Genomic DNA, 25632 nt, shown 5'->3' with positions numbered 1-25632 from the left:
GTAAATTGACCAGATTGAGGATGAATTCTAAAGAAGAATTCACAGAGCACATCCACAAATTTACTGAGATTATTCAAAGGATAGATTTTACTCCTAAGCCTTTAGATGAAGAGCAAAAGGTATCATTTTTGCTAGCATCCCTAGGACCACATTTTGATGCATTTGTCAGTTCAGTTTAATGGACCATAGAGAAGGTCTAACTTTTAAAGACCTGACCAGTAATTTGAGAGAGGAATGCAGAAAGAGATTTGATTCTCCAGAAATAAATGCGAGGGCGAGGACAGCAATTATGCATCTAGACAATTTGCAAAGTCCAAGGAAATGCCCAAGAAAGTGGTTTGCTACAATTGCAATAGAGAAGACCATATAGCAAGGAACTGTAAAGCTCCTGAGTGTAACCTGCTGCTGCAAGAAAGGAATTTAGCTGTCCAGAATCATGAAAATAAGCGTAATAGTTGGATAATTGACAGTGGAGTGACGTCAAATTTCTCATATAAAAAGGACTATTATAATGAGATAAATGATGATGATGATGAAGGATCTGAAATTGAAATAGCAGATGGAAATGTTATTAAAGCAAAAGGTGCAAGTTCGATGCATTTGGAATTTAATGTAAACAATGAATCTTTTAGGATCAGAGTGTCTAGGGTGCTGTATGTACCAGAACAGAGCTGCAATTTACTTAGTGTGTCAGCTTTGGACAAGAAAGGTTTCAAGATCTCATTTGAAAATGGAGAGTGTAATGTGACTAAGGATGGTGAATTATATATTCAAGCATGGCTAATTAATGGTGTTTATGAGGTTGATATTTCAGAGAAATTGTCTGCAAAAGTGGCACACTCCAGCCAGAATGATGAAGCAGATTTGCATCTATGGCACAGAAGGCTTGCGCATAGAGACACCACCATAATTAAGAATCTACAAAAAGGTGATCTTGTAAGAGGTTTACAGGTAAAGGAGAGCAAAGAGGTTCTGACAAAATGCATAAGTTGTATTACCGAAAAGGCTGTGAAACCTTCTTTTCCACATTTGTGCAGAACAAAGAAGCACAAAAGTGCTGGATATTGTCAATTCAGATTTATGTGTACCGATTAATATCCCATTGCTAGGGAATAATAAATACATTTTGATTTTTATTGATGATTTTTCAAGATATTGTGTTGCATATTTCATAAGAGAGAAAAATGAGACAGTGGAAATGTTCAAGGACTACATTGCCATGGTCAGGAACAAGTTCCAGAGGGCTCCAGCTGTTTTGATGAGTGATAATGGAGGTGAGTACCACTCATGTGAAATGCAGGCTCTCCTGTCCAAGGAAGGCATGCTACACGTAACTACAGTTGCTTACACACTACAACAGAACTCTATAGCTGAGAGGAAGTTTAGATCCATTATGGAAATGATAAGATGCATCCTAAAGGAAGCATCTTTGCCATAGAAGCTGTGGGGAGAAGCTGCTAACACAGCGGTTTATTTGCAAAACAGATTGCCCACACTATTCTGTTGTGTATTTAAATTATTCTTGTTTATCTAAGTGATATACCTAAGGGACCTATCTAAGCAATATACCTAGAGGGCCATCTTTCATCCCTGGGGTATTCAGGGAAGTTACTGTTAGTGCCCCCCCGGCTCAGATGCACACCTCATATCTACCAGGAGCTGTGTGCTCAGTATTGTGGGTCCAGTCTTGTGGAACTCCCTACCAGTTGATGTCAGACAGTCCCCTCCCCCCGCTATCCCAACACCTATTGAATGCATTTTTTAAAAAAAATTCCAGCAGACATTTTAATTGAAGTTTGATGTCATAGTTTTAACTGATTTTCATTTTTTTATTGTACCTTTGTAATAGAGACTACTGCAGTTAAGTGGTACATTTAAATAAATAAATTGTGATTATTATTTGATTGCTAATACTATGCTTTTTGCACAACTCCTTTTAATGTCAACGGTGCATTGGCAGACAAACTTCCCAGCGGATTGTGCCCACTGTTGTTGTTGTTGTTAATCAATCTCCCCCAAAGCCCTTAGTACATTTTACATCTATTCTCCATTCCAAAGGAGACAGTGGCTATTCAGCATTCTGGATGCTCGATAGAAAACAGCAACATTTGTCATAGTTTTTTGGAAGTCCACTTACCATCCATTGCTTCGTCACCTCCAAACATCTGTCTGTAACACAGCATCAGCTCTATGTTGTAGCATTTGTAGATCGTTATAAGTAAAACCAGCACGAGAAGGATGGCTCCCAAACCTCCGGCAAGTTCAATTTTTGATATCAGATCTAGAATAAAGCAGGGAAAAGATGGATGGGCTAGAAAATGGAAGGTTGTTTCTGCTGCTGTTGTTTACCTTTCTATCATGCCCTTCCTCCAAGCATCCTAGGGCAGCATTCATGGTCTTTGTTTATTTGATTTATAACTCACCAAATGCCTAAAGCTTTTGGGAGGGTGGGGACGGAATACAATTCAGCTGAAATACCCCACTCCTTTCCTAACTTAACCATAGTCTCCAAAGGTCAGTCCAGACAAGGAAGTATTGCAATGCTTATGAAAGGTGCTCAGGCTTGGACATGAGTGAGTCTCGGGGCCATCTTAAGCCTATCCTGTGCCATGGTTCAATGATCCCTCTGATGTCTCCCCCGTCCCCCCCGCCCCTGCCAGCTTGGGACTTCCATTTTCACTCACAGACCCCACACAGAGCTCCTGCATCTTCATCTGCTGCAAAGCAGGCAGCAGCTTGTCAGGTGCAGCTTCCCCCTTCCCCCGTTGGTAAACAGGCTTCTTGTAAGGTGCAGTAGGCAAGATCCAGCACACACCCAAAAAGTGGGGCAAAACCAGAAAACGGCGGGGAGGCTGGCGGTGGGTGTGAAACGGGAATCACATGGGGGGGGGGGAGGAGGAGATCATGACTGTTTCCCAAGAACCCAAGAAGAAAGTGTGTGTGTGCGTGTGGTTTTTTGTGGTGGTGGTGGTGGTGTGTGTCTCTCTCCCTCTCTTATTCCCCCCCCCACAGGCGATCTCTTCCTTTCGCCCGTGCGTTTCCCCCTCTCTGTCTTTTCCCCTGATCGAGAGCAGGTCGCTGACAAGGTCTCCCTGGTGGCCGTAGTTTCCCCCCCCTTCCCGAAACCAAGACGATTATGAGGGTGAGCGGAAAAGGTGGTTTGAGGCGGATCCGGCCAAGGTGAGGCAGCAACGGATAGGGGCTGATGCAGGGGGAGGAATACACCCCCCTGTAAGCACGGGAAACGGCTCCCACTTGCTTTGAGGGCTGAGGCTTTTCTCTCCAAGTAGGCGAGGTCTTCCCATCCAGTTCTTGGCCAGCAGGGGAGGAGCTGCTTCCATTAAAAACGGGAAATTTAGGGGAAATAAAAAATAAGGGAGAGCAGTGGGAAACTGCTTAAAATAAGGGAGAATCCCGGGGAAAACGGAATACTTGACAGCACTGGCCAGGAGGCACTGCGTCCAGCCTCCACCTCTTCCCTGGCGCCCTCCAGAACGTGGCGCCATGGTTCCCTGCGCCACTAGCCTCCATGGCTAGGGCGCCCCTGGTAAGTCTACAGGAGAAAGGAGTTCCATAACTGAGCGAAGCCACCAAGAATATCTGTCTTCGTGCCTTTACAGCCTGCATCTGACACAAGGATTGTATCATGAAGTGGGGGCTGCTGGCAGATCTTATAAATCACAACTGGACACATCAGAAGAGGTGGTCTTAAAGCTAAGTCAGGTTTAGGCTATTAAGCTTTATATAAATTTAAGCCATTGCAAGTACACATTTCTTGAGTAATCTGAAGTCAGTTCTTCACATCATAGCACGTGTACATTGTGACCCCAGGAAAATGCAAGTGTTAAGTAGAGCTGTATCTAATTTTCACCCACGCATATTTCTGAGGAAAAAGGGGTGCTCTTGTGGGACCCCCCAAACCCCACCAATCTCTACCTTCTGCTTTTTGATCTGCTGTTTTTTCTCACACCCATTTGCAGTGATAGTTCCGCTCAATGGCTGCCGCCTCAGCACCATTCTTCGCAAATTCAACAGGGCTTCTTCTCCTTTATCCACACATAACCTTAGTCAATCAGGGATCAACTGGTGAATGTGACGACATCATGGAACCAATGAAGATTTGGACATGTGGCGACAACAGTGAGGGCAAATGAAGCTGCATTGCCCTTGCCTTGAAGCCCCTCTCTAGGACCAGAATGTGTTTTTAAGCATAAATCCCATTGAGAGCAATGGGATGCATTCTGAATGAACATTGCCTAGTATATATGCAGATGGCCACAACAACAACAAAAACAACCCCATTTTCACTTTTGGTTACACATTCCTGTGCGTATCCTGGCTGACGGCCTCTACTTTTTGCGGCAGTTTCATTGCTGCACAGTGTCAGCTCACTGTGCTGAGTCAATAGGGATGTGTGGATCAGTATATTCTCATTCCATTTTGTTTCACACACGTCCCAGTCACCAATCCATTCCACCCCTATTTCAACATTCTACTGCTGTTTAACACCACACCCCACTTGGTTTCCAGACCCATCATCATCTTGGTTACCCTCAGGGGTGGACCTTGGTAATATGTTGTCCTGTGCAAGTTCATTTGATGCCTTCCCACCAGCCCTTGCAGGGCTGGCCTTACTCCAGGATTTGAGAAGGAGATGCAAGGCTCTGGCAGGGTCCTAGAGCCCTCCTGTCTCCTTCCCAAAGCTGGGAAATCACTTTCCTGGGCTTCGGAAATGGGCAGGAGGACTCTGTCAGATCCCTCACACCTCCTCCCCAAAACTGGACACAGTATTCCAGGTCTGGTCTACCAAGGCAGAATAAAGTGGTACTGTTACTCCCTTGATCTGGTCACTATGCTTCTGTTGATGCAGCCTAGAATAGCATTAGGATTTTTTGCTGCTGCATCACACTGTTGACTCATGTTCAGCTTGTGGTCTGCTAAGACATCCCGCTTTCACATGTATTGCTGGCAAGCCAGGTGTTGTGTATTTGTGCATCCAGTTATTTGTGCATCTGGTTATTCATGAAAATGTCCACAACACTGCCCTCCAGAGGAATGAAGCACAAACATTATGCTGGTGGAAATTTGTTGTGCAACAGATGGCACGATTTACTTTGCTACAAAGTTAGCAGCAACCTGCTTGTTATGCAGTCTCTTGTGCAACAACATCCTGCTGGGTCAAAACATTTTGCCAGTGGAGAAATTATCCCACCCAATGACTTTTAAATTAGCCCTACACACCAGATGCACCACAATGCACACCAAAAAATAACAATAATGCAAAAGCAGATGAGACATTTCATTATAGTACACAATATTACTAAAACCAGAGCCTAAGACAGTGCCCAGCATGGGATGACTATTCCAAAAGGCAGATGACACCTTCAAACTAGCCCCTAAAATAAACCATAAAAAGTAGATTTTTAAGGCCAGTCCACCTCTAGTTTCCAACACCAATTGTCAAACATCAACATGATTCACTATGACCATATCTGAATGGCACTGAGAATCACTTCTTAACGGACTGAGATGCTGTTTCAAATATAGCGCAGGCACCCGATGCTCTTAACCTTGCTTTTCAGTTCACCCAGCCATTAAAAATCACGAGGAGCCTGTCTAATACTATGAGAGATACTTCCAAGAAGATGTATTAATTTACACCCTCTGTCACTGCAGATATTTATTGCTATGATAAATAAGCATTGGAAAAGGCATAAAACTCTGGCGATGTAACGAATGTAAAGAGGCAATGTGAAGCTTTCCAAAAGCACAGGCGATGCAATCGGTTTATACACCATCAACATCGCTTTAAAGTTTACCCAGAAAGTTCAGGAGTCAACTTTCCCCCTTGCAACTTATCCTGCTTCTGTAATTTACAGTCTGAAAGTATTTTTAATATCACGGTATCAGAGAACAACAGAACAAAGAGATAGAAAGGCTTCCTCGTGGTAATTGTTTCTGGAGCCCAGCCATGGATCTAGCCCACTGGCTATATTTCCCCCCTAAAACTTTCTGATGTGTCTGGGCAATTTCAATTTAAAGAAAGGACAACATGGCAATGTGTTATTAATCTATGGAACCTGCTGCCACAAGATGCAGTGTTGGACATTAGCTTAAATGGCATTAAAAGGGAATTAGAACTCGGCAGGTAGGTTTATCAGAAAGGCTATAAGGAACCTGGCAGCTTCATATATGTTAGGGGCAGCCAACATGGTGTCCTCCAAATGCAATTGAATTAAAACTTGAAGCATTTCCGACTATTGGTATAATATAAGAGTTAAAGTCCAACAACATCTGTATGGCACCATGTTAGCCAGCGTAATATGTTTCATTCATTCATTCATTCATTCATTCATTCATTCAAAGCATCTATAGCTTGCTCTTCAGCCAAAGAGATCCCAGAGCAGCTCATTTGCCAATAAAAGCAACATAGGCAGGCTTATAAAGCATGATATAAAAGGAAAAAGGGAACGGAGAAGGAAGAGGAAAGCAAGCAAACAAATAGTGAACCCATTCTCTTGTCAAAATGTCAATATCAAGCAGACTTGAGGGATTCCTTAGGGGGGAAAGGGAATAGAATATTCTGGAACAGGGCAATTTCTAGAGTCCCTTGGGGAGAGGGGTAGAGTATTAAACCACTCTGGAAATCGTAGGGGAGTGTGGGTAGTAGGGGGTCTCTGAACTCTCAGTACTGTACTCTTGACAAACGATTCCCAGGATTCCTTGAGGGAAGACATGGTTGTTTAAAGTGGTATGATACTGCTTGAAATGTACAGTTAATATGGGCCCTGTGACATTGGTAGATGCCATTCACATTTAAAATGGAGTAGTTTAAAGGCCACGGGGACACATGGGTGAATTGTGTGTGCTGAACCTCCATTTAGCCATGTCTACACACTACTGCCAGCTGGGATCATGTCTGGTATTGAAACTCGGATAAGAGAAATAGTGCAGACCCTCCAAATGTCCCTGTTTTCTAGGGATGTCCTTGATTTAGGGAAGCTGTCCCGGTTTCTGATTTGATCCCAGAATGTCCCACTTTTCCTTAGGATGTCCCTATCTTCAATGGAGAAAGGCTGGAGGGTATGGAGTTATCTGACCTCTGAGCCATCTGAAGGCAATCCTGTATAGGGATTTTTTTTAATGTTTAATGATGTTTTTATATAAGTTGGAAGTTGCCCAGAGTGGCAGGGGCAACCCAGCAAGATGTGTGGGGGTATAAATAGTAAAATTACCATTATAGAATGGGATGTCCCTATTTTCATTGGATAAATGTTGGACGCTAAGAAAGTGCAGGCAGTGGGAAAGTCCAGCAGTTCCAACCCTGCTTTGACCCTTGTGATGAACCAAAGGTGAACTGTTCCAGAAGCTCTGCAATCTTGGTAGTCCAGATAACCCCACAATTAATTAGCAGTTGTTGTAACAATGAGCTCATATATGTTCACTTGCTTTGATATAGGCTAACTGGCATGCTTTGATGCCACCCTTATCTGTGGGGTGCTGGGCTCTGAGCCCAGAAAGGGGGAACTATCTGTGAGATTTGGCCATTTGCCACCTATGCCCTCATCCGGTCAGGTGAAGTGATGGGAAGTCCAGGCCAAAGTGACCTATGCTGCTTTGTTTTGGGCATGGATAAGCCATCTCTGTGATGTCCATCCCATAAAGGCTGGGAGACCTGGCAGGCTGATAAGCTGCAAATCTACACCTTTCTTTAATAAGCACCAGAACTGATCTCTCTGGTGCTTCTCACACCTTTCTTTGGCATCCCTGCACCCAACCACCCCCACAAGCCGTCCTTTGAGCCCTGCGGTTCAGAACTACCCTTCAAACTGTACTCCCATCCCCTGCTCTCTAAATACCAGTTGCTGGGATTTGCATGCTGGTAGAGTGCTACTGTGCTCAAGCCATGCTTTTGAGGTTCCCATATAGATATATGGTCGGCCGGTGTGAGAACTGGGTGCTGGATTAGATGGGACCTTGCCCTGATCCACCAGGGCTCTTCCTACATTCTTAATGTCTGATGGTCAATAAGAAGCTAATGGTGTATAAGCATCCCTAAAACCAGCTAGGAGCCTTGTATAAACCTTCCTGGAGCAGTTGAGTCAGACACTCTTCCAGCATGTAAAAGATGCTATGCTGCTTTCAGCAACTTGAGCAAAACGTTGAAAAGATACACCTGTTATAAATGACTGCTTTGTGGTCATGGGGAAGTGAGGAAAGCAGATTTTTTTTTGTGGGGAGGGGTTGTTGTATCTGCTCACGTTGTTACAAAAAAACAAAACAAAACACTGACAAATTGTTGTGTTTTTAATCAGAAAAAGAAGAAAAGAAAGTATGTCCCTAGGATAAAAATCCTGGAGTAATCCCATACAGTATTTCTCTCATCTTATTTCTAAGTAGCAAAAAGTAACACAGAAAGTTTCCTTATACTGAGTCAAACAATTGGTCCCTCTAGCTCAGTACTGTCTACACTGACTGGCAGTAGCTAGCCAAGCTTTCTGAACAGGAAAGCCTACCTGGAGATGCTGGGGATTACTGGTAAACTAGGGACATTCTGCAAGCAGGCCAGCTATTCTACCAGGGCCATCTCGTCCATAGGGGATGGTGGTGCACCTCGCCAGAGCGCCGGGCCCCACAGGGGCGCCCGCCAGCATACCATGCGCCCCCTCCCCAACCCGCTCCCTCCCCAACCCGCCAGCCGCCCTCACCTCCTGGAGCCTCAGCTGGAGCGCTGGAAGGGCGCGCAAAGCCCCGCGCCGCTCCAGCGCCACGCCCCTCATCCCCCGCTCGCCCACCCCCCTCCCGAGGGGCGGCCAGCATGGGAGGGAGGCGGGTGGAGAGGCGGCACGCCGGGGGCGCCGAGGGATCGCCATGCCACGGCAGCCGATCCCTCTAAGACGGCCCTGTGTTCTACCATGGAGCCATGGCACTTCTGACACTGTATTTCCAGTTCTTTGGGATATGGGTGAACAATGCAATACTCACTGACTGGACAGTAACAGCATTAACTCTCACCCAATGGAGCTATGGCCTTATACTTTAGGCCAGAGGTGACTAACTTGGAACCCTCTAGAATAGATCAGCCTTTCTCAACCTTGGGTCCCTAGATCTTGTTGGACTACTAATCCCATCATTCCTAGCCATCATGATCAGTGGACAGGGATGACAGGAGCTGTAGTTCAATAACATCGGTGGATCCCAAGTTTGAGAAAGGCTGCTCTAGATGGAATACAACTCCCATCACCCCCAACCAACACAGCTAATGGTCAAGGATGATGGTCCAACACATCTGGAGGACACTGCAGACAAAGCAACCGCTTCCTTTAGCCACCTTGTGGGAAGCAACTACATTTTCAAAAGCTGAGAGGTTCACAATGAATTCTAAATACTGATTTGAATTACCAACAGTTCTTTTGCCAGCAGACTTCTAGAAGTAATATATTATTTGGAACACTAAGGTGGTTTCAATATTTTAGTGTACAGGATAAGCACTGAGCCGAACACCAGATGATTAAAATGCAAAAGGTAGATTCCTGCTTAGAATATGAAGTCCCCCCCCCCAAAAAAACACTTTACTCTTGTCTTGCATGAAGCAGACATTCTCAAGCGCAAGTGCTAAACTGACACTGATGTCTTACTTCCTTTTAATCTGCAATGTGTAACTTGTCAGGAACTGGTGGAGCAAATCAGCCTGTACTCTTGAACTGAAAGACAAGTTGTTCCTCTTGTAAGATGTTTATAGAGTAGTTAGATTCATTTTATTTTATTTTATTTTATTCTGCATTAGGGAGAAAATGTTCATAAGAGGCTAACTACACACTGCATATATTTCCTGGAGCAAACATGGTTTTGGAATCTTGTGGCAGTGATGGTAAGACAATGGGGGGGGGTGAGGGGGAAATAATAATAATAATAATAATTTATTATTTGTACCCCGCCCATCTGGCTGGGTCTCCCCAGTCACTCTGGGCGGCTTCCACCAAACATTAAAATACATTTAAAATATCACAGTTTAAAAACTTCCCTAAACAGGGCTGCCTTCAGGAATTTTCTGAATGTCAGGTAGTTGTTTATTCCCTTGACTTCTGATGGGAGGGCGTTCCACAGGGTGGGCGCCACTACCGAGAAGGCCCTCTGCCTGGTTCCCTGTAGTTTTGCTTCTCGCAGTGAGGGAACCGACAGAAGGCCCTCGGCGCTGGATCTCAGTGTCCGGGCTGAATGATGGGGCTGGAGACGCTCCTTCAGGTATACAGGACCGAGGCCGTTTAGGGCTTTAAAGGTCAGCACCAACACTTTGAATTGTGCTCGGAAACGTACTGGGAGCCAATGTAGATCTCTCAGGACCGGTGTTATGTGGTCCTGGCGGCCCCTCCCAGTCACCAGTCTAGCTGCCGCATTCTGGATTAATTGCAGTTTCCGGGTCACCTTCAAAGGTAGCCCCACATAGAGCGCATTGCAGTAGTCCAAGCGGGAGATAACTAGAGCATGTACCACTCTGGCGAGACAGTCTGCGGGCAGGTAGGGTCTCAGCCTGCGTACCAGATGGAGCTGGTAGACAGCCGCCCTGGACACAGAATGAACCTGTGCCTCCATGGACAGCTGTGAGTCCAAAATGACTCCCAGGCTGCGCACCTGGTCCTTCAGGGGCACAGTTACCCCATTCAGGACCAGGGAGTCCCCCACACCCACCCGCCCCCTATCCCCCAAAAACAGTACTTCTGTCTTGTCAGGATTCAACCTCAATCTGTTAGCCGCCATCCATCCTCCAACCGCCTCCAGGCACTCACACAGGACCTTCACCGCCTTCACTGGTTCTGATTTGAAAGAGAGGTAGAGCTGGGTATCATCCGCATACTGATGAACACCCAGCCCAAACCCCCTGATGATCTCTCCCAGTGGCTTCATATAGATATTAAAAAGCATGGGGGAGAGGACGGAACCCTGAGGCACCCCACAAGTGAGAGCCCAGGGGTCTGAACACTCATCCCCCATCACCACTTTCTGAATACGGCCCAGGAGGAAGGAGCGGAACCACTGTATAACAGTGCCCCCAGCTCCCAACCCCTCTAGCCGGTCCAGAAGGATGTTATGGTCGATGGTGTCAAAGGCCGCTGAGAGATCCAGCAGAACTAGGAAACAGCTCTCACCTTTGTCCCTAGCCCGCCGGAGATCATCGACCAGTGCGACCAAGGCAGTTTCAGTCCCATGATGAGGCCTGAATCCCGATTGGAAGGGATCCAAATGGTCCGCTTCTTCCAGGCGTGCCTGGAGTTGTTCCGCAACCACCCGCTCAATCACCTTGCCCAAGAATGGTAAATTTGAGACTGGGCGATAGTTGGCCATATTGGCCGGGTCTAAAGATGTTTTTTTAAGAAGCGGTCTAATGACCGCCTCCTTCAGCGGGTATGGGAAGACTCCCTCACAGAGGGAAGCGTTCACCACCCCGCGGAGCCCATCGCCCAGTCCTTCCCGGCTTGCTTTTATAAGCCAGGATGGGCAAGGATCAAGGACACAGGTGGTTGGTTTCACTCGTCCAAGCAGCCTGTCCACATCCTCGGAGGTAACAGATTGAAATTGATCCCATGCAACATGACTAGACAGAGCTCTAGCACTCTCCCGCCCCAGCCCTGCTCCCACGGTGGAATCTACCTCCTTCCGAATCTGAGCGACTTTATCTGCAAAAAACTTTGCAAAAGCATTGCAGGAGATCTTGGGGTCCCTACCAGGCCCCGATGACGATGGTGGTTCTGCTAAACTGCGAACCACCTGGAAGAGTCTCCTGCTGCTGTTTTCTGCAGATGCAATAGAAACGGTGAAGAAGGCCCTCTTCGCCGTTGCCATTGCCACTTGGTAGGCTCGAAGTTGAGCTCTAGCCAGTGTCCGGTCAGATTCAGAATGAGTTTTCCGCCACCGGCGCTCTAGCCGTCTCAGCGACTGTTTCATCACCCTCAGCTCCGGGGAAAACCACGGGGCTGTCCGGGCTCCATGCAATCGGAGAGGGCGCTTCGGAGCCAGACAGTCAATAGCCCTGGTTAACTCCACGTTCCAGCGGGTCACCAGGGAATCAACTGAAAGGCCATCAACATGGGATAAAACATCCCCCACCACTCTCTGGAAGCCCATTGGATCCATTAAGTAGTGGGGGCGGACCATCCTAATTGGTCCTACCTCCCGGCAGAGGGGAAAGGTCGCGGAGAAGTCCAGTTGGACCAGGAAGTGATCTGACCATGGCACTTCTTTTGTTTCACTTTTACTTAATGTCAGATCACTAACATCCATAGAGGTGAATACCAGGTCTAAGGCATGTCCGCGGCTATGAGTTGGGCCAAACTTATTCAGGGACAGCCCCATGGAGGCCATGCTTTCCTCAAAGTCCCGAGCGGCCCCTTGTAAGGTCGTGTCGGCATGGATATTAAAGTCCCCTAAGACAACCAAGCTAGGTGTCTCCAGGAGCACATCCGCCACGACCTGAAGCAGCTCGGGCAGGGAATCCTTGGTGCAGGGAATCCTTGGAAAACAGCTATTGGGGGAATGGGTGGCTTGGCAAAGGGTTAAGCACTCCTCCCCTCCACTATTCCACCACTCTAAATTCTCCTCTGAAACCGCTTTTAATTTTAACAACAACAATGATGTTGGGGCTCGTATCATGCAGCTAGGATTATTTTCTCCATCTCCTCATGGAAGTCATAACGAGTTTCCTTGTTCTGTATGGAGTGGAACTGTGACTAGGTAGATGGGCAACAGCAGAAGCAGCTGCTCTGCATGACCCCAGCAAAAAAGTATGTTCAGGCAGCATGGAAGCAGAGACTAGGCAGTAAAATCATTTTTATAAATTGACAAAACCAGTTGTTTTTTTTTAAAACAACAACAACAACAAAGTCCTGTGAAAGATGCTAGAAGGGGAGCTGACCGTGGGATATAGAATGTGCACACCATGATACAATCATTTGGTTTATTATGACCGCAAGTCTTTGGGGAGCAAGTGCTGGATGTGTGCGATCACCCAGCACTCAGTGCAATGAGTCACAAACAGGTGGCTGAATTTCTGGGAGGAACTCTGAAATCCTCAGAGTCCGGGGAAAGTCTGTACCTGGAAAAGAAACATCAGCATCACCTTAGCTGGCCAGCATTTGTGGCCATCTCTGAGGTACGATCTTAGCTACAGTTTCCAGCAAATTTCAGAGGTCTCATGGCAATTTTAAAATGCATGTATGGTCCAGGTAAAATATTGATTCAGTGGTTCAACATTATAAAAATCACACACACTATGTTGCATTGTAGCCTCAGTCAAATACCTACACACAACTATAATCTAGCATTTCCATATCTTTAATTATTGCAAATCCCAGGCTGCACGTAGTGGTTTGGCTTCACCCTCAGAAGCACACTCCATTGTCTCTCAGGACATATGCCAACAACCCACCCATCTATATTCCAAACAGGGGTGGGGGAACCTGTTGCTCCCCTGATGCTGTAGGACTCCAACACCCATCAACCCAAGCAGCAGGGCCAATAATGAGGGATGATGGGCTCTGTAGTGCAGCAAAAGCTGGAGGGCCACAAGTTCCCCACCCCTGCTTTGGAATATGCTTCACTTGATCCATATTTCTGAGGTCTGTTCTCTCCACCCCACCCTGTGAGGTTAGAGTGCCCATATGCTCCACTATACAGAGGACACTTCTGTATTTGAAGGTCTCCTCTCTTTGAAGGAGTCCTCTATACAAGTCCAGTTTAACACTTAAGAAAAAATCATGAGGGGCTGTGAAGCAGCCCACAAACAGTAAGATTGCAATACAGTTATTGAGCAGACACAATGGCCAATTTGCATCTCTACATGTAAGTTAGCATATGCACAATTTATGCAAATCTCTGTCCTCTTTAATCCTCTGTTTGGGTGATGCATTTCCTCTTTATTTGGCAGCCTGTAAGCGGCTACCATAGTAGAGGCAGCCTGTTTACTTAGATGCTTGTGAACATGCCAGTTCCTTTGTAAATCAAAGCTTATCACTCAGAAACAGACACCTTCTCAGCCTCCTCCTTCCACCCCGTTGGATAAATGATATTAACAAGTGTGAGTGACCTGGGAACGGTTAAAGGAAAGTCTGGCATGTTGGGAGGCTGTGCTGTGTGTGGAAGTGTAAAGTCCAGGGGTACTCTCTGAAGATGACCTGATATGTTTGTGAGTGATTTTATAAGGGGTTTGATGCACTTTAAACAGTGCTAAATTTTGATGGGCTGGCAGCTGGTTAAGCACATTTTAGAGATCCCTGTATTCTCATTTGCTATAGTTCTTCAAAGTTCTTTGTAATGTGTAGATTCTGTAGCTTAGTGGTTGCCCAGAGTTATACAGGTACCTTGACAGTAGGAAATACCGCCGTGCCATGATGGCGAGTTCTACTGGTGGAATAAGATGAAAAGGTGGTGGGGGCGGGGGGAAGCAGGTTTTCATCAAAATGAGAAGTGGGTCAATTGTCTTCCCCATTTCTGCTTAAGGAGTAGCTGCGTACCGTATTTTACGCTCCATAAGACACACTTTTTTCCTCCTAAAAAGGAAGGGGAAATCCCCTTGCGCCTTATGGAGCGAAGGCTTCGCTCCCGCTGCCTCCCCCCACACCCACCGCGTTCGGCGGGAGGTGGGGGGAGGCAGCGGCGATGTTGCTGGATCGTGCCAGCACCTCCGTTCCCCGAAAGAAGCTTCTTTCGGCGAATGGAAGTGCTGGCACGATCCAGCAACATCCTCTGCGCTTCCTGCTGCCCCCCCCATCCCCTGCCACATTCAGCGGGAGGTGGGGGGAGGCAGCTGTGATGCCTGCTTTTGGGATCGGTGGGCGGCAGGGAGGTTGGTGGAGGATTTCCTCCACCACCCCATGCGCTGCCCGCCGATCCCAAAAGCAGGCTTTTGGGGTCGGTGCAAGGCACGGGGTGGTGGAGAAAACACCGGGGATGCTGCTGCTTTCTCCACTACCCTGCACCCCGCGCGCCAATGCCGAAAGCAGGCTCATCCCCACTTGCTTTAAAGGGACATGGGGACGAGGGGAGAAATGGAGCGTTCTCCCCTCGTCCCCATGTCCCTTTAAAGCAAGCGGGGATGAGCTGCTGTGAAGGGAGAAGGGGCTCCAGCGCCCCCTCCCTGCCTTTTAGAGGAGGAAAACCAGGAAAATATTTTTCCTGGTTTTCCCCCTTTAAAAAACAGGTGCGTCTTGTGGTCCAGAGCGCCTTATAGACTGAAAAATACGGTATGTTGAGAAAATGAGATGGAGAAGGCTGGGAGGAAAGCAAGATGGCAAAGGAGTATATAATGGCTCAAGAGTAGAAAATAAATTTGTGTATTTTATTTGTCAGGGAGTAGAGCTCTGGAAGAAATCACTGGGCATATTAGTTTGCAAATACTGTGTTGGGGGGGGGGGAGAGTCACCAGCTTAGTTTCTTCCAAAATCATGGTGTGGTCACAAAACAGGAAAAAGGAGTAAAAAAAAAACCCAAACCCCTGAATACCTCTTTTACGCAGAATGATGCTTGCACGTTTCCTCCCATTTCTGTTTTCTACGTGGCATGTATAATTGGCCAGATCTGGCTCCTTCACAACGTCAAAGATTAACGCCAACTCCACTATTTTTTCTCCAAGATGCTCTTTGAGAAGCCTAAGAGAAAGAATCATTTTTAGTAGATTGTCAGGCTCACATTGGCAGGGAAACTGAAGATAGATTGGATTTATTCACAAAGCATCTCTCTCTCTCCCTCCCTCTCCCCCCCCCCAACTTCCTCTGTATTTCATTATAGTATGAGTGCAAAAATTATCTTGTGGTGGAGTGGAAAGTGGGTCAAGGAAAAGAGGGCAGATGAAAAAGAAGGGCAACAACATGCTTTCATGCAGAAGGTTCAGTCCTTGCCATCTCCAGTTAAAACAGGCCTGTGGCCCTCCAGATGTTTGTGAAGTATAATTCCTATCACCCCTGTCCATTGGTCATGCTGGCTTGGGCTTATGGGAGTTGGAGCCTGGCAACATCTGGTGGGAGTAATGACTGTTTCAGATCCTGGACAGCTGCTGCCAGTCAGAGTAGATGATACTGGGCTAGGAAAAGATATAGTCTGACATGATATAATATTATAAGGCAGCTTCCTCTTTTAGTTATGCAGTGACTTTTTCCCACACATATGCTGGGGGAAACTGCAGTGATGTAAGAATGTGATCTTCAGAACATCAACTCCCATGTATATCCTGAATTATGATTGTGGAATTGGAAAACACACACAAACATTGGGCCACTTGTGGAAGCTCCACAATAACGTCTGTTTGAGCAGTAGGGCTTTCCGCCTCCCTCCATATGCCCTACCCAGCGCTGGGGGGTTGGTAGAATCCCAAAAAAACAGTATGTGGGGAGAGAAGAGGGGAGATCATTCTGTCTGGCAATCAGAAATGCTTGTGCTAATGGAAGGATCGCTGTAATCCTATGCTGAATTCCTCCTGGAGTTATATCATAAATTACGACAAAATTTCACACAAAACTGTTGTGCTTCTTGACACAACATTTGGCAGAAAAAGACATTGGGTTGTATCCTTAGTCTAAAGCTGGTGGGGTGCCACACCTGCAAAATCTGGGATAAGACTCAGGGTCCACGGATAGCGTTCTGTCTGAAAGCCCAGAGGTGGGCTGCTGGCCCGTAGAACATCCCTGAATGGCATCCTGGTGGAATTTCCCCATTAGATATGCATCAATGGATGGTGTCCATTTGCCAGGATTGCCCCTGATGAAGATATCCACCAGCAATAGGTTTGACTGATTCAGGATGCTTGTTCTGTGCCTATTCCAAAATCCAGCTTACATCTTCAATCAATAAAGTTTTGGCCATTTAGATCCCAAGCTGGTGTCATGTCTTTCTTACTGCAACACACAGCTGTCAATCTCCTCCCTTGGTAACACTGGCCTGCTGCACTGTGGCCATCAATCAGGTCTTGAGTTTACAAATGCATGAATGGTAGGGCCAGCCCTTGAAACACAAGCCTTGGGAACAGCGGCGGAACAAGCCAATTGGGTGCCTGGGGCAGTGCGTGTGCCCTGCACCCAGGGGTGGGGCCAGCCACCTGCAGAGGCAGGGCCAGCCACCTGTGGGGCAGGGTCAGCTGGGGCAGGACACTCCGTTGGGCCTCCTCCCACTCAGCCACCCTACAGCTGGGGGGAGGCAGTGGGCAGACCATTTGGGGGCAGCGCAGAGCCTGCGGGTGCCCAAGCGATTGTGTCACTCCCAGGAGAGATGTGTGGCTCGGGCGTGCTGCAGGCCCTGCGGTGAGTGCCGCCCGGCATTTTGTCACCCCCTCAGTGCTGACACCCAGGGTGACCCTCCCCTACCGCCTCCCTTCCTCCACCCCTGCTTGGGAATACGGTATGTTCTTTGGATACGAGCCAGTTGTGAAGATGTTGATGAGACCTTGTTTCATAGGACAGAGTGCCACATTTACATCTGTATCAAATTTAAGCTCAAGGTGTTTAACAACTTTGATACCCACCCCCACCCCACCCTACCCCATGACTGAGTCATACAGATTTTGGTACACTTAGACTGCAGATTTTCTACTTGCACCTGAAAGCTTTCCATGGAAGCGTGGCCTCTTCTCAGAATCTAACACACCATCTATGTAACAGCAGTGATAAGTGTTCTCACTTTGCTCCTTCCTATAATTCCTCACGCTGTTGGAGGTTTCACTATCCCCCTCATTATCTCATGTGGGTGAGAGTGCAAAGAGGTAAATTAATCAAGGAGGGGTAAAATAAGGGTTTAATTCAATGTGCCTCCACCCTCACCCTCATCCATGCAACCCAGTATGAATCTCATTTTTACTTATCTCAAAATAAAATAAACAGGAAACATGGTTGCGAGGGGGCAGGTAGGGGACCGGAGACAGATAGACAATTTAATAGTTTCTGGGAAAGCCTCTTGAGAAATTTGTACACTGTTTTATGGGCTCAACCAAAGAAAGAGAAAAATTAGCAACTGATAGGGTGATTTATATGCAGTAAAATTCAAAACTGAACAATTTTCCTCTGTTGCAGCAGAAGCGGCGGTATTGAAATTCATTGCGGGTTGCTTCCCAATCAGACACAATTCACAACCCTCCAGGCAGGCTTAAAGACTATTATTCCTTGTTTAAGAGGACCAGTTCGATTTACACAATGTTTTTATTACAGCTCTTAAAAACCCACCTGGCAAGGAGATTTCATTTTTCCCTCTTCCATGTTCCACCCCCACACCCTCCCAATCTGCCATTCCTTTCAGCAGAGGATCAGCTGGATCCCACCATATCGGGGAAAGACCTCAGAGTTGATCCCACATCTTGCTGGATGATGGCAATATAGGCAGGGCTCTTCTCTTAAAGTGTCAGCCTGTTTGCCTCTGTGCTACTGGTAAGACAGGTTGCTGGTTTTTACTGTGACCTTAACAGTTAGGAAGCCAAAGAAAGAAAGAAAGAAAGAAAGAAAGAAAGAAAGAAAGAAAGAAAGAAAGAAAGAAAGAAAGAAAGAAAGAAAGAAGTGGGGATGTGGCTAAAAAAGAAGGGGTATTGCACTGGGTCTGGGGCTTTCTTTAAGGAGCAGATGATTCAGCTGGGGGGAAGCATAATACTGGTGCCCATAGCACTTCTCAGGCACCCCCAGGCTCTCAACACAGATTGGGATAGGGGGCAGTCCCCTACAGACTGCTATCTTCCTTCTTAGCATTCCTTCACTTCCTCCATCTAAGAGTGAATAAGCGCTCCTTACAACAATGCTTGTAGTAAGTTACCTGTACCAGTAGGAGCTGATAGACAGAAAGGCAACCTGTTCCCCCTCTTCCCTGATTCCTTCTCTTTCAGTAACTACTTGCTGGTAAAGTAGATCACTTCCTTTAAGGCTTTGCTTCCTGCTTCTTCTCCAAGTTTAGTTTGTTCAAGTCAGTATGTATGTGCCGGCGTGTGCTGTTTTTAACTTCTTGACTCCATCTTGGCAGCATTCAAGGCCTGAAGTTTTCTTCATTTCCTTTACCCAGCGGTCTTACCACCCCACCCCCTGTACACTGCTGCAATATATTTACCATGCTCCCAACACTTTCCCAAAGCTGCAGATACACTTGAATGCATCTAAATATCCTCTGCTCCTGCTGGATCCACCCCTCCTTCCTCTTCAGGCTTTCATGCCCTCCTTGTTACAGTGTCCCCTGACACCTGCTCATGGTGAGGCAGGGCTGGGGTGGAACAGCCATTTCTCTGGAGCAAAGGTGAGGCATTTGTGGCCCTTCAGATGTTGCTAAAACTTTAACTCCCATCAACACCAGCAAGCAGGGCAAAGGGTTGGGATGATGTGAGTTGAAGTCCTGCAACGCCTGGTTCTCCACCTCTGCTCTGGAGGCTGGGAGTTAAAGGCTGGGAGGGTTTTAACTATGAGACTTCAAAGCCCCACCCAGAGTATAGTTGTAGGCCTTCCAGTTGGTGATGAGGAATATCTTGTGAATAGCCCAGTGGTGGGGAAATTCTGGTCAATTCAGGCAAGCCACATCTAGCTTCCCTCCACCTAATGTAATACGTGATGCAACTGGGCACTCTGCAATTCCCCAAAAAATCAGCTGATCATTGGGGCTGTCATAAAATTGTGCCTTTGTCTGCAGGGTTTGACTGCAAACGGCATGTGCAAAAAACCAGCTCATTTGATGTCATTGTGATGTCAGGTGGCTGACAGATGGTCAAACCCAGCCAACAGGGCACAGGCAAGATAAAGACCCATTGGCCAGATTCAGTTACCCACTCCCATTTCTCCTAGTCTTTCCAGTTCTTCCCTGCCTTCTATAGATCCTGAAAACCAGTCTCCCTTTAGGGGCAGATGAATGTCAATTTCGGTCCTCATTTTCCTATCTTAAATTCAGTTCTTCACACACACACACACACACACACACACACACACACTAACGAAAATTCAGCAGCATTTTAGTGCACATCACTTCTAATGCATACATTTTTATATGCAGATTTGACATTTTTGCAAAACAGTTTCCTCTTAAACTGTTTTTGTGGGGTATTCTCATTAATATATTGACTTTTAGGCACATTTCACCCTAAGCTTTTTGCAAATTTCTTTTTGCATTTTTTTTGTTCATATTGTTTCTTTCGACAACTGCATCACAAAATATGGCAAAGTGTAGCTATTGAAGGATAGCTCTTTTTTTTGGTTCGCATACAAGAAGTGTGATTTAGGTGGTTTCTAATAAAAATGCAAAAATGCAAAACTGTATTTCGTTTCCATCCCTATCTGCCTTTGATTGCATCTACTTTCTGTGGTCTTGTGAGTGCTTGTTTAGCTGAGACAGAACCAACCTTGCCACTGCTACCACCCCAGGTATGGCATACTCCTGAGCTTGGCCAAGGTCTGACATGCATCTCTCCCTGCTTTCAAACTCACTTTGCAAATACATGCTTGCCTTGAGTAAGAAAAAAACAGGAGAGGGCCATGCTGAGGCTGCAGAAATTGCAATTGTTCCAGTGCAACAAGGGATATTCACCACCCATGCACCACTTAATAGCAAAGCCAACAGAATTAGTAAATGTGAAAAGCACAGATTAGATGGTGAAAGCTGGGCACACAGTTGCTGAATACAATGTGTGGGTGGCATTCTTAGTTCGGGGCAACTGAAGCTATATTTCTCTCATAGGATGCCATCCATCTTTCAGATTACATCGATAAGATGCAATTAAGACAGTTTCCCAAGTGTTGCTGGCAGAGGCCAACAGCAGGCTGTGTTAAAAAGGCGAAAGAAGGTCACCAAACCCATTGGCTTTAGACAAGGGACTCCAGAGACATCTTTGCAGAATTTCTACAGTTTCTTCAGGAACAAGAAGGAAGCACATGCCCAAATGATGCTAAGGAGCTAGTCATCTATCAACCAACAGCTAGACGAGGGAATGGTTCTCTGTTCAACACAAGCAGCCTGCTAAGTACACAATTTTGAGGCACATGGTTGTTGTTGTTGTTGTTTTTAAATTTTGGAGTAGTGCCATGTACCTGATTTCCCCTTCTTTAATGTGATTTTCGAGTTCTTCAATAAATCTCTCTCCTCGTGTCCAGTAGATCATTGGACCAGACTCTCCGCTGAACCCAAAAAATGCTTTGCAGGCAACTGTTAGTGGTTGACCTGAGAAAAGACACAGAACAAGGAAAGTTAGATGGATGGTTGTAAGGATGAGAACACAATGGTCTATACATTTCTTTTTCAAAGAGGTGTTTTTTTAAAAAATAATAATAATAATTCAGTTTTGGGATTGAGCGCTGATGAGTTTTCCTTAAACCAATGAAACTTTCTTTTAGCCTAAGGCAGGCATAGGCAAACTCAGCCCTCCAGATGTTTTGGGACTACAACTCCCATCATCCCTAGCTGACAGGACCAGTGGTCAGGGATGATGAGAGTTGTAGTCCCCAAACATCTGGAGGGCCAAGTTTGCCTATGCCTGGCCTGAGGGCTGCATTCCTTTCTCAGCAGCCTTCTGGGGGCCGCATGTAAATGATGGATAGGGCCTTTGTACACCAGTAGGCTTCTAAAATACACATCGCTCACTGTCTTCCATCCAGGGAAACAAGAGGCATTATCAGAGATCAAGGACACATTCCAGCCAGCCAAAACCACTCAAGGAATGTATGAAACAGGGCCAGTGGGACTAGGGAGAGGCTGTGACCTGAGGAGAGTCCTGAGGACCAGACAGAGAATCTTGGAGGGCTGCATTTGATATAGCTGGGTGTGTGTGTGGCTGAGGATAGAAATTTTGTGACACTTCTCCACAACATTAACTCTATCAACTGGCTCATGCGTGCCCCATGCTTTTGCCCCATGCTTTCTAGGCAGAGGTCTACACTTTCCCAGTCTGTGTCCAAGCATTTTTGTTTTGCCTCATTGCTTTCCCCAGGGAAACTCAATTATTACCACTGAATTGGAGTAAATTACATACTGAGTTTCCTGCAGATTGCCAGTTGCCCCAATTTAGTGATAAAGAGCAAATTTTTGATGGAGGGGTGGGGACACTGTCAGACCTTGACCTGGGAAGCCTGGACCTGTTCCTAGAAACGCAGAGCAAAGGTAAGTGGTGGTGAGCCCTAAGTTCTTGTTCCACAGTCAGCCTTGAAGTAACAGAGGGCATCTATTTAAGGTTGCAGTTTTGTGCACTACTACTTGGGTGTAAGCCCCCTTGAACATGGTGCAATTTCCTTCTGAGTAATTTTGTATGGAGCTGTGCCAATTAATAAGCTTTCTAGAAATGTTTTACACGTGCCCATGAGTGTATGCACAGCTCTTCCTTGATTTTAATAGGGAGAGGCACTTATAGCAATGTGAGAAAGGGGAAAGGAAGAAAAGCCCTGAGTTGTGGTCGATCAATATTGACAGCATCTGTCCTTTCTACAGTATATCACACTGGGAGGTACTAGTCAAACAGCTTGGGCTGCATGTTTCCTATTAACTGACCCACCAAGGTTTCTTTTTTTAAACCAAGAATTCAATAAGAGGGAATGGAAATATTCCAAAGAGATGTCTAATTTCTACAAAAGCAGCGAACATTTCCTGAAGGGATTCACACTGTTAGAAGAAATAACAACAACAACAACAACAACAACAACAACAACAACAACGAAGTTTAAAACCAAAATGCTGTAGGAACAGTTCACCCCGTTTGCTAAGCAGACAGATTAGCCAATCCAGCATTGAAATTCACTTCCTGAAATTTTTATTAAGTGCTGAATTTAAAGTAGTCAGGGCAGGGGGAGTGAGCAGATGAATCCTACTCATCTTCATCTGGAGGTGATATTGCTGGTTTCAAATGGACTTTCTGGTTCAGCTGTAAACTGCATTGAAAATAATTTAAAAGAAAACCTATCAAGTTTTTAATACTTGTGTGCTGAACCATGCTTGGGGTTTGTGAATGGAGGAAATTGGGGATGAAATTTATTGGAGTAAGGAATGTTGAAAATTTCGGGAAACATGGAATGAACATGGAATGGGCTGGTGGTTGGAATTTTATCAGTTGGAAGCTGGAAGAGGAAACAGGTTGTAAGAGAGGTGGAATTAGCAGTTTACTAGGTCTAGTTGGGTTCATCCAAGACTTCCCAGTTTACTGCAAACTTTTCATTACTCCTCAAACACTCTCTCTGGGATTTGCTGGCAAAGGCACTTAAATAATGTAGCTGAATTCCAGAGAGAAAAGAAATCCTGATAACACTTTACAGATCAAAACTGAACAAAACCTGGTGTATAGTATCCGGAAAGACAGAGAACCTTGAATTTCTTAAGCCAGTCCTTGTACATAGCAGAATGACATTTAACCAAATAATCAGAAGGAGACTCCCTCAGAACTGTACAGTCAATCAGGGCTTGTGCTTACTTTGCAAATATCATGGCACTGCCTGGCTGCAGTACCCCACCAGTGGTGGCCTTTGTGCTCTCAAATTTCAGTGGCACCCTGTGTTTTGGCACGCCTTGAAGGGTGGCGCCCAATGTGACTGCACCAGTCGCACTACCCTAAAACTACCTCTGCCCCCACTCTAGGTGAGCTGACGTTCTGTAACCCTTAAGTTACAAACATAATGATCCTTGCTGTTGCACTTTCAACAGGGTTAAATCAAAGCAATTCCATGCTTCAGACAGGAAGCTGCTGGTGGTGCTGAGGATTGAACAGAACAAGAGGGAAAGCTCTTTGTTTTTCTTTGTTGCTATGCAAGAAGATGACTTCCTGTGCACAGTAGCTTCTGCCTCTGTGCTCAACAGAGGTGGAGATGGGGGGGGGAGAGAGAACACATACATCATGCACAATCTTTGGGGTGCGCCCCATGGGGGCAATTTGAAAATTGGGAAATGCTGCTTCGACAAAGGTCCTCTTCACTGTCTCTTGGGGCATTGTCCAAGGTTTCGCATGCAGTTTAATTGCATTGTGTATTAGAGGAAAGCACTTCGCAGCACTCTGGTTTTAATTACTTTCCTTTTAATATCTCCCCTGGTTTATCTAATTAAGCATCAAAGGCCTGCAGAATGCATACAGCATCTTTGTCTCAGATCGATGTCCCTTTTGGCCATCAGAAGTGTAGTCCAATAGTTTAAAGATGCACTGGAGGAAAAGTGGGAGCAGAGTCGGCACATTCCTGACGCATTAACATTTAATAGGGTATTTCAAGTGGCAAAAAGGAAAGGTGGGCTGAGTAGCGTGTTAGAACGTCATTAATTCTCCACTTTAAAGTGGGGTCACCTTGTTACATGAAAGGCCCTCAGTTCCCAAGCTGGAAGTGTCTTCTTTAGCTTTCCTTCTTCTGTTCTGTCAATCAGGCCTGTTTGTTTCACACTCCCTGCTGATAAGATCATGAAGGGCCTCCTCACTGGCTAAAATGACTTCTGATAACTTGATTGCATTATGCTTGCTTTGGTGGGGCACTTGCTCCGTGAGTTTGTGTGTGACTTTTTGCGCAGCGCACGATGACGTCGTTCATAAAGAAACAGGAAGAAAAAAGGATTGCCATCGAATTGACAGGTCTGGGATGCAGGGAAAATAACCTCTGCTGATTTCGTAACAGTCTTTGCTAAGGCTCAAAGCAGAGTTTGAAATGATCCTATAAATATTATATCACTTATCACATCTGTAGCTTAACTATTGCTAACTGACATCACCCATTAAAAAAAGTGACAATTCAATCTCTGGAAGGCTGACCAGGTATTCTTTTCTATTGTCATCCTTTTGACAAGTGATGCCAGGTAATTTTCAAATATTTAAGCATTTGGCACAGATCAGGGGTAGAGAACCTCAGGCCTGAGGAATGAAGCAAGGTTTGAATTTGTGCTGTACCCTACAGCTATGCCCCCTGCCCCATCCCTTTTTACAACAATCTGCAAATGAGGAATTTCCCCCACCTAGTGTAGCAATATCCTGACTCCCACCTCAGCCCATTTATCTTTGCTCAATATCCAGCATAAAAAAAAATGCACTGGGAGTTGTTAGGAGACCCCTATTCCCCCCTACACAGCTACAATTTCCAGAGTTTTTTAAACAGTCGATCCCTTTTCTCAGGAAACTTGGGATTGGAGCTCTGAGAGGGGAATGTTGTTGTTCAGTCGTTCAGTCGTGTCCGACTCTTCGTGACCCCATGGACCAGAGCACGCCAGGCACCCCTATACTCCACTGCCTCCCGCAGTTTGGCCAAACTCATGCAAGTCACTTCCAGAACACTGTCCAACCACCTCATCCTCTGTCGTCCCCTTCTCCTTGTGCCCTCCATCTTTCCCAACAGCAGGGTCTTTTCCAGGGAGTCTTCTCTTCTCATGAGGTGGCCAAAGTCCTGGAGCCTCAACTTTGGACAACGCTTCTGATGGCCAAAAGGGACATCAATCTGAAGGGTGGAAGGGCAGATCCTAAAGTTGAGGGGAATAGGGATCTGCTAAGAACTCTCAGCACCCTTGATGAACCACAATTCCCAAGATTTTTTAGGGAAGTCATGACTGTTTAAAGTGGTATGATAGTGCTTTAAATCTCTAGTGCAGATGAGGTTTCAAATGCTTTCTCATGCTCTTGTGGCTTTTTACTAGAGAAACTTTTTTTAAAAAACTTGGTCCTGATAAAGGAATTGCCCTACAGTTAAACTTTTG

At 46.0% G+C, this 25632-nt stretch overlaps 1 protein-coding gene across 2 annotated transcripts in view; it reads right to left on the bottom strand.

The window, feature by feature from the left end:
- The window catches only part of IL1RAPL2 (interleukin 1 receptor accessory protein like 2), a 478226-nt gene that overhangs the window by 18388 nt on the left and 434206 nt on the right, over positions 1–25632 (bottom strand). For both annotated transcript variants that reach the window (XM_033138022.1, XM_033138023.1), the window contains 3 exons: positions 21024–21153; positions 15496–15641; positions 2138–2281 (listed from right to left, as the gene is read on the bottom strand). In XM_033138022.1, coding sequence (XP_032993913.1) covers positions 2138–2281; positions 15496–15641; positions 21024–21153 — 420 coding nt within the window. The remainder of the gene's footprint in view (positions 1–2137; positions 2282–15495; positions 15642–21023; positions 21154–25632) is intronic.

The sequence above is a fragment of the Lacerta agilis genome, chromosome Z, assembly GCF_009819535.1.
Source record: "Lacerta agilis isolate rLacAgi1 chromosome Z, rLacAgi1.pri, whole genome shotgun sequence".
Taxonomy (NCBI): domain Eukaryota; kingdom Metazoa; phylum Chordata; class Lepidosauria; order Squamata; family Lacertidae; genus Lacerta; species Lacerta agilis.
This window is presented reverse-complemented; position numbering and strand designations above follow the sequence as displayed.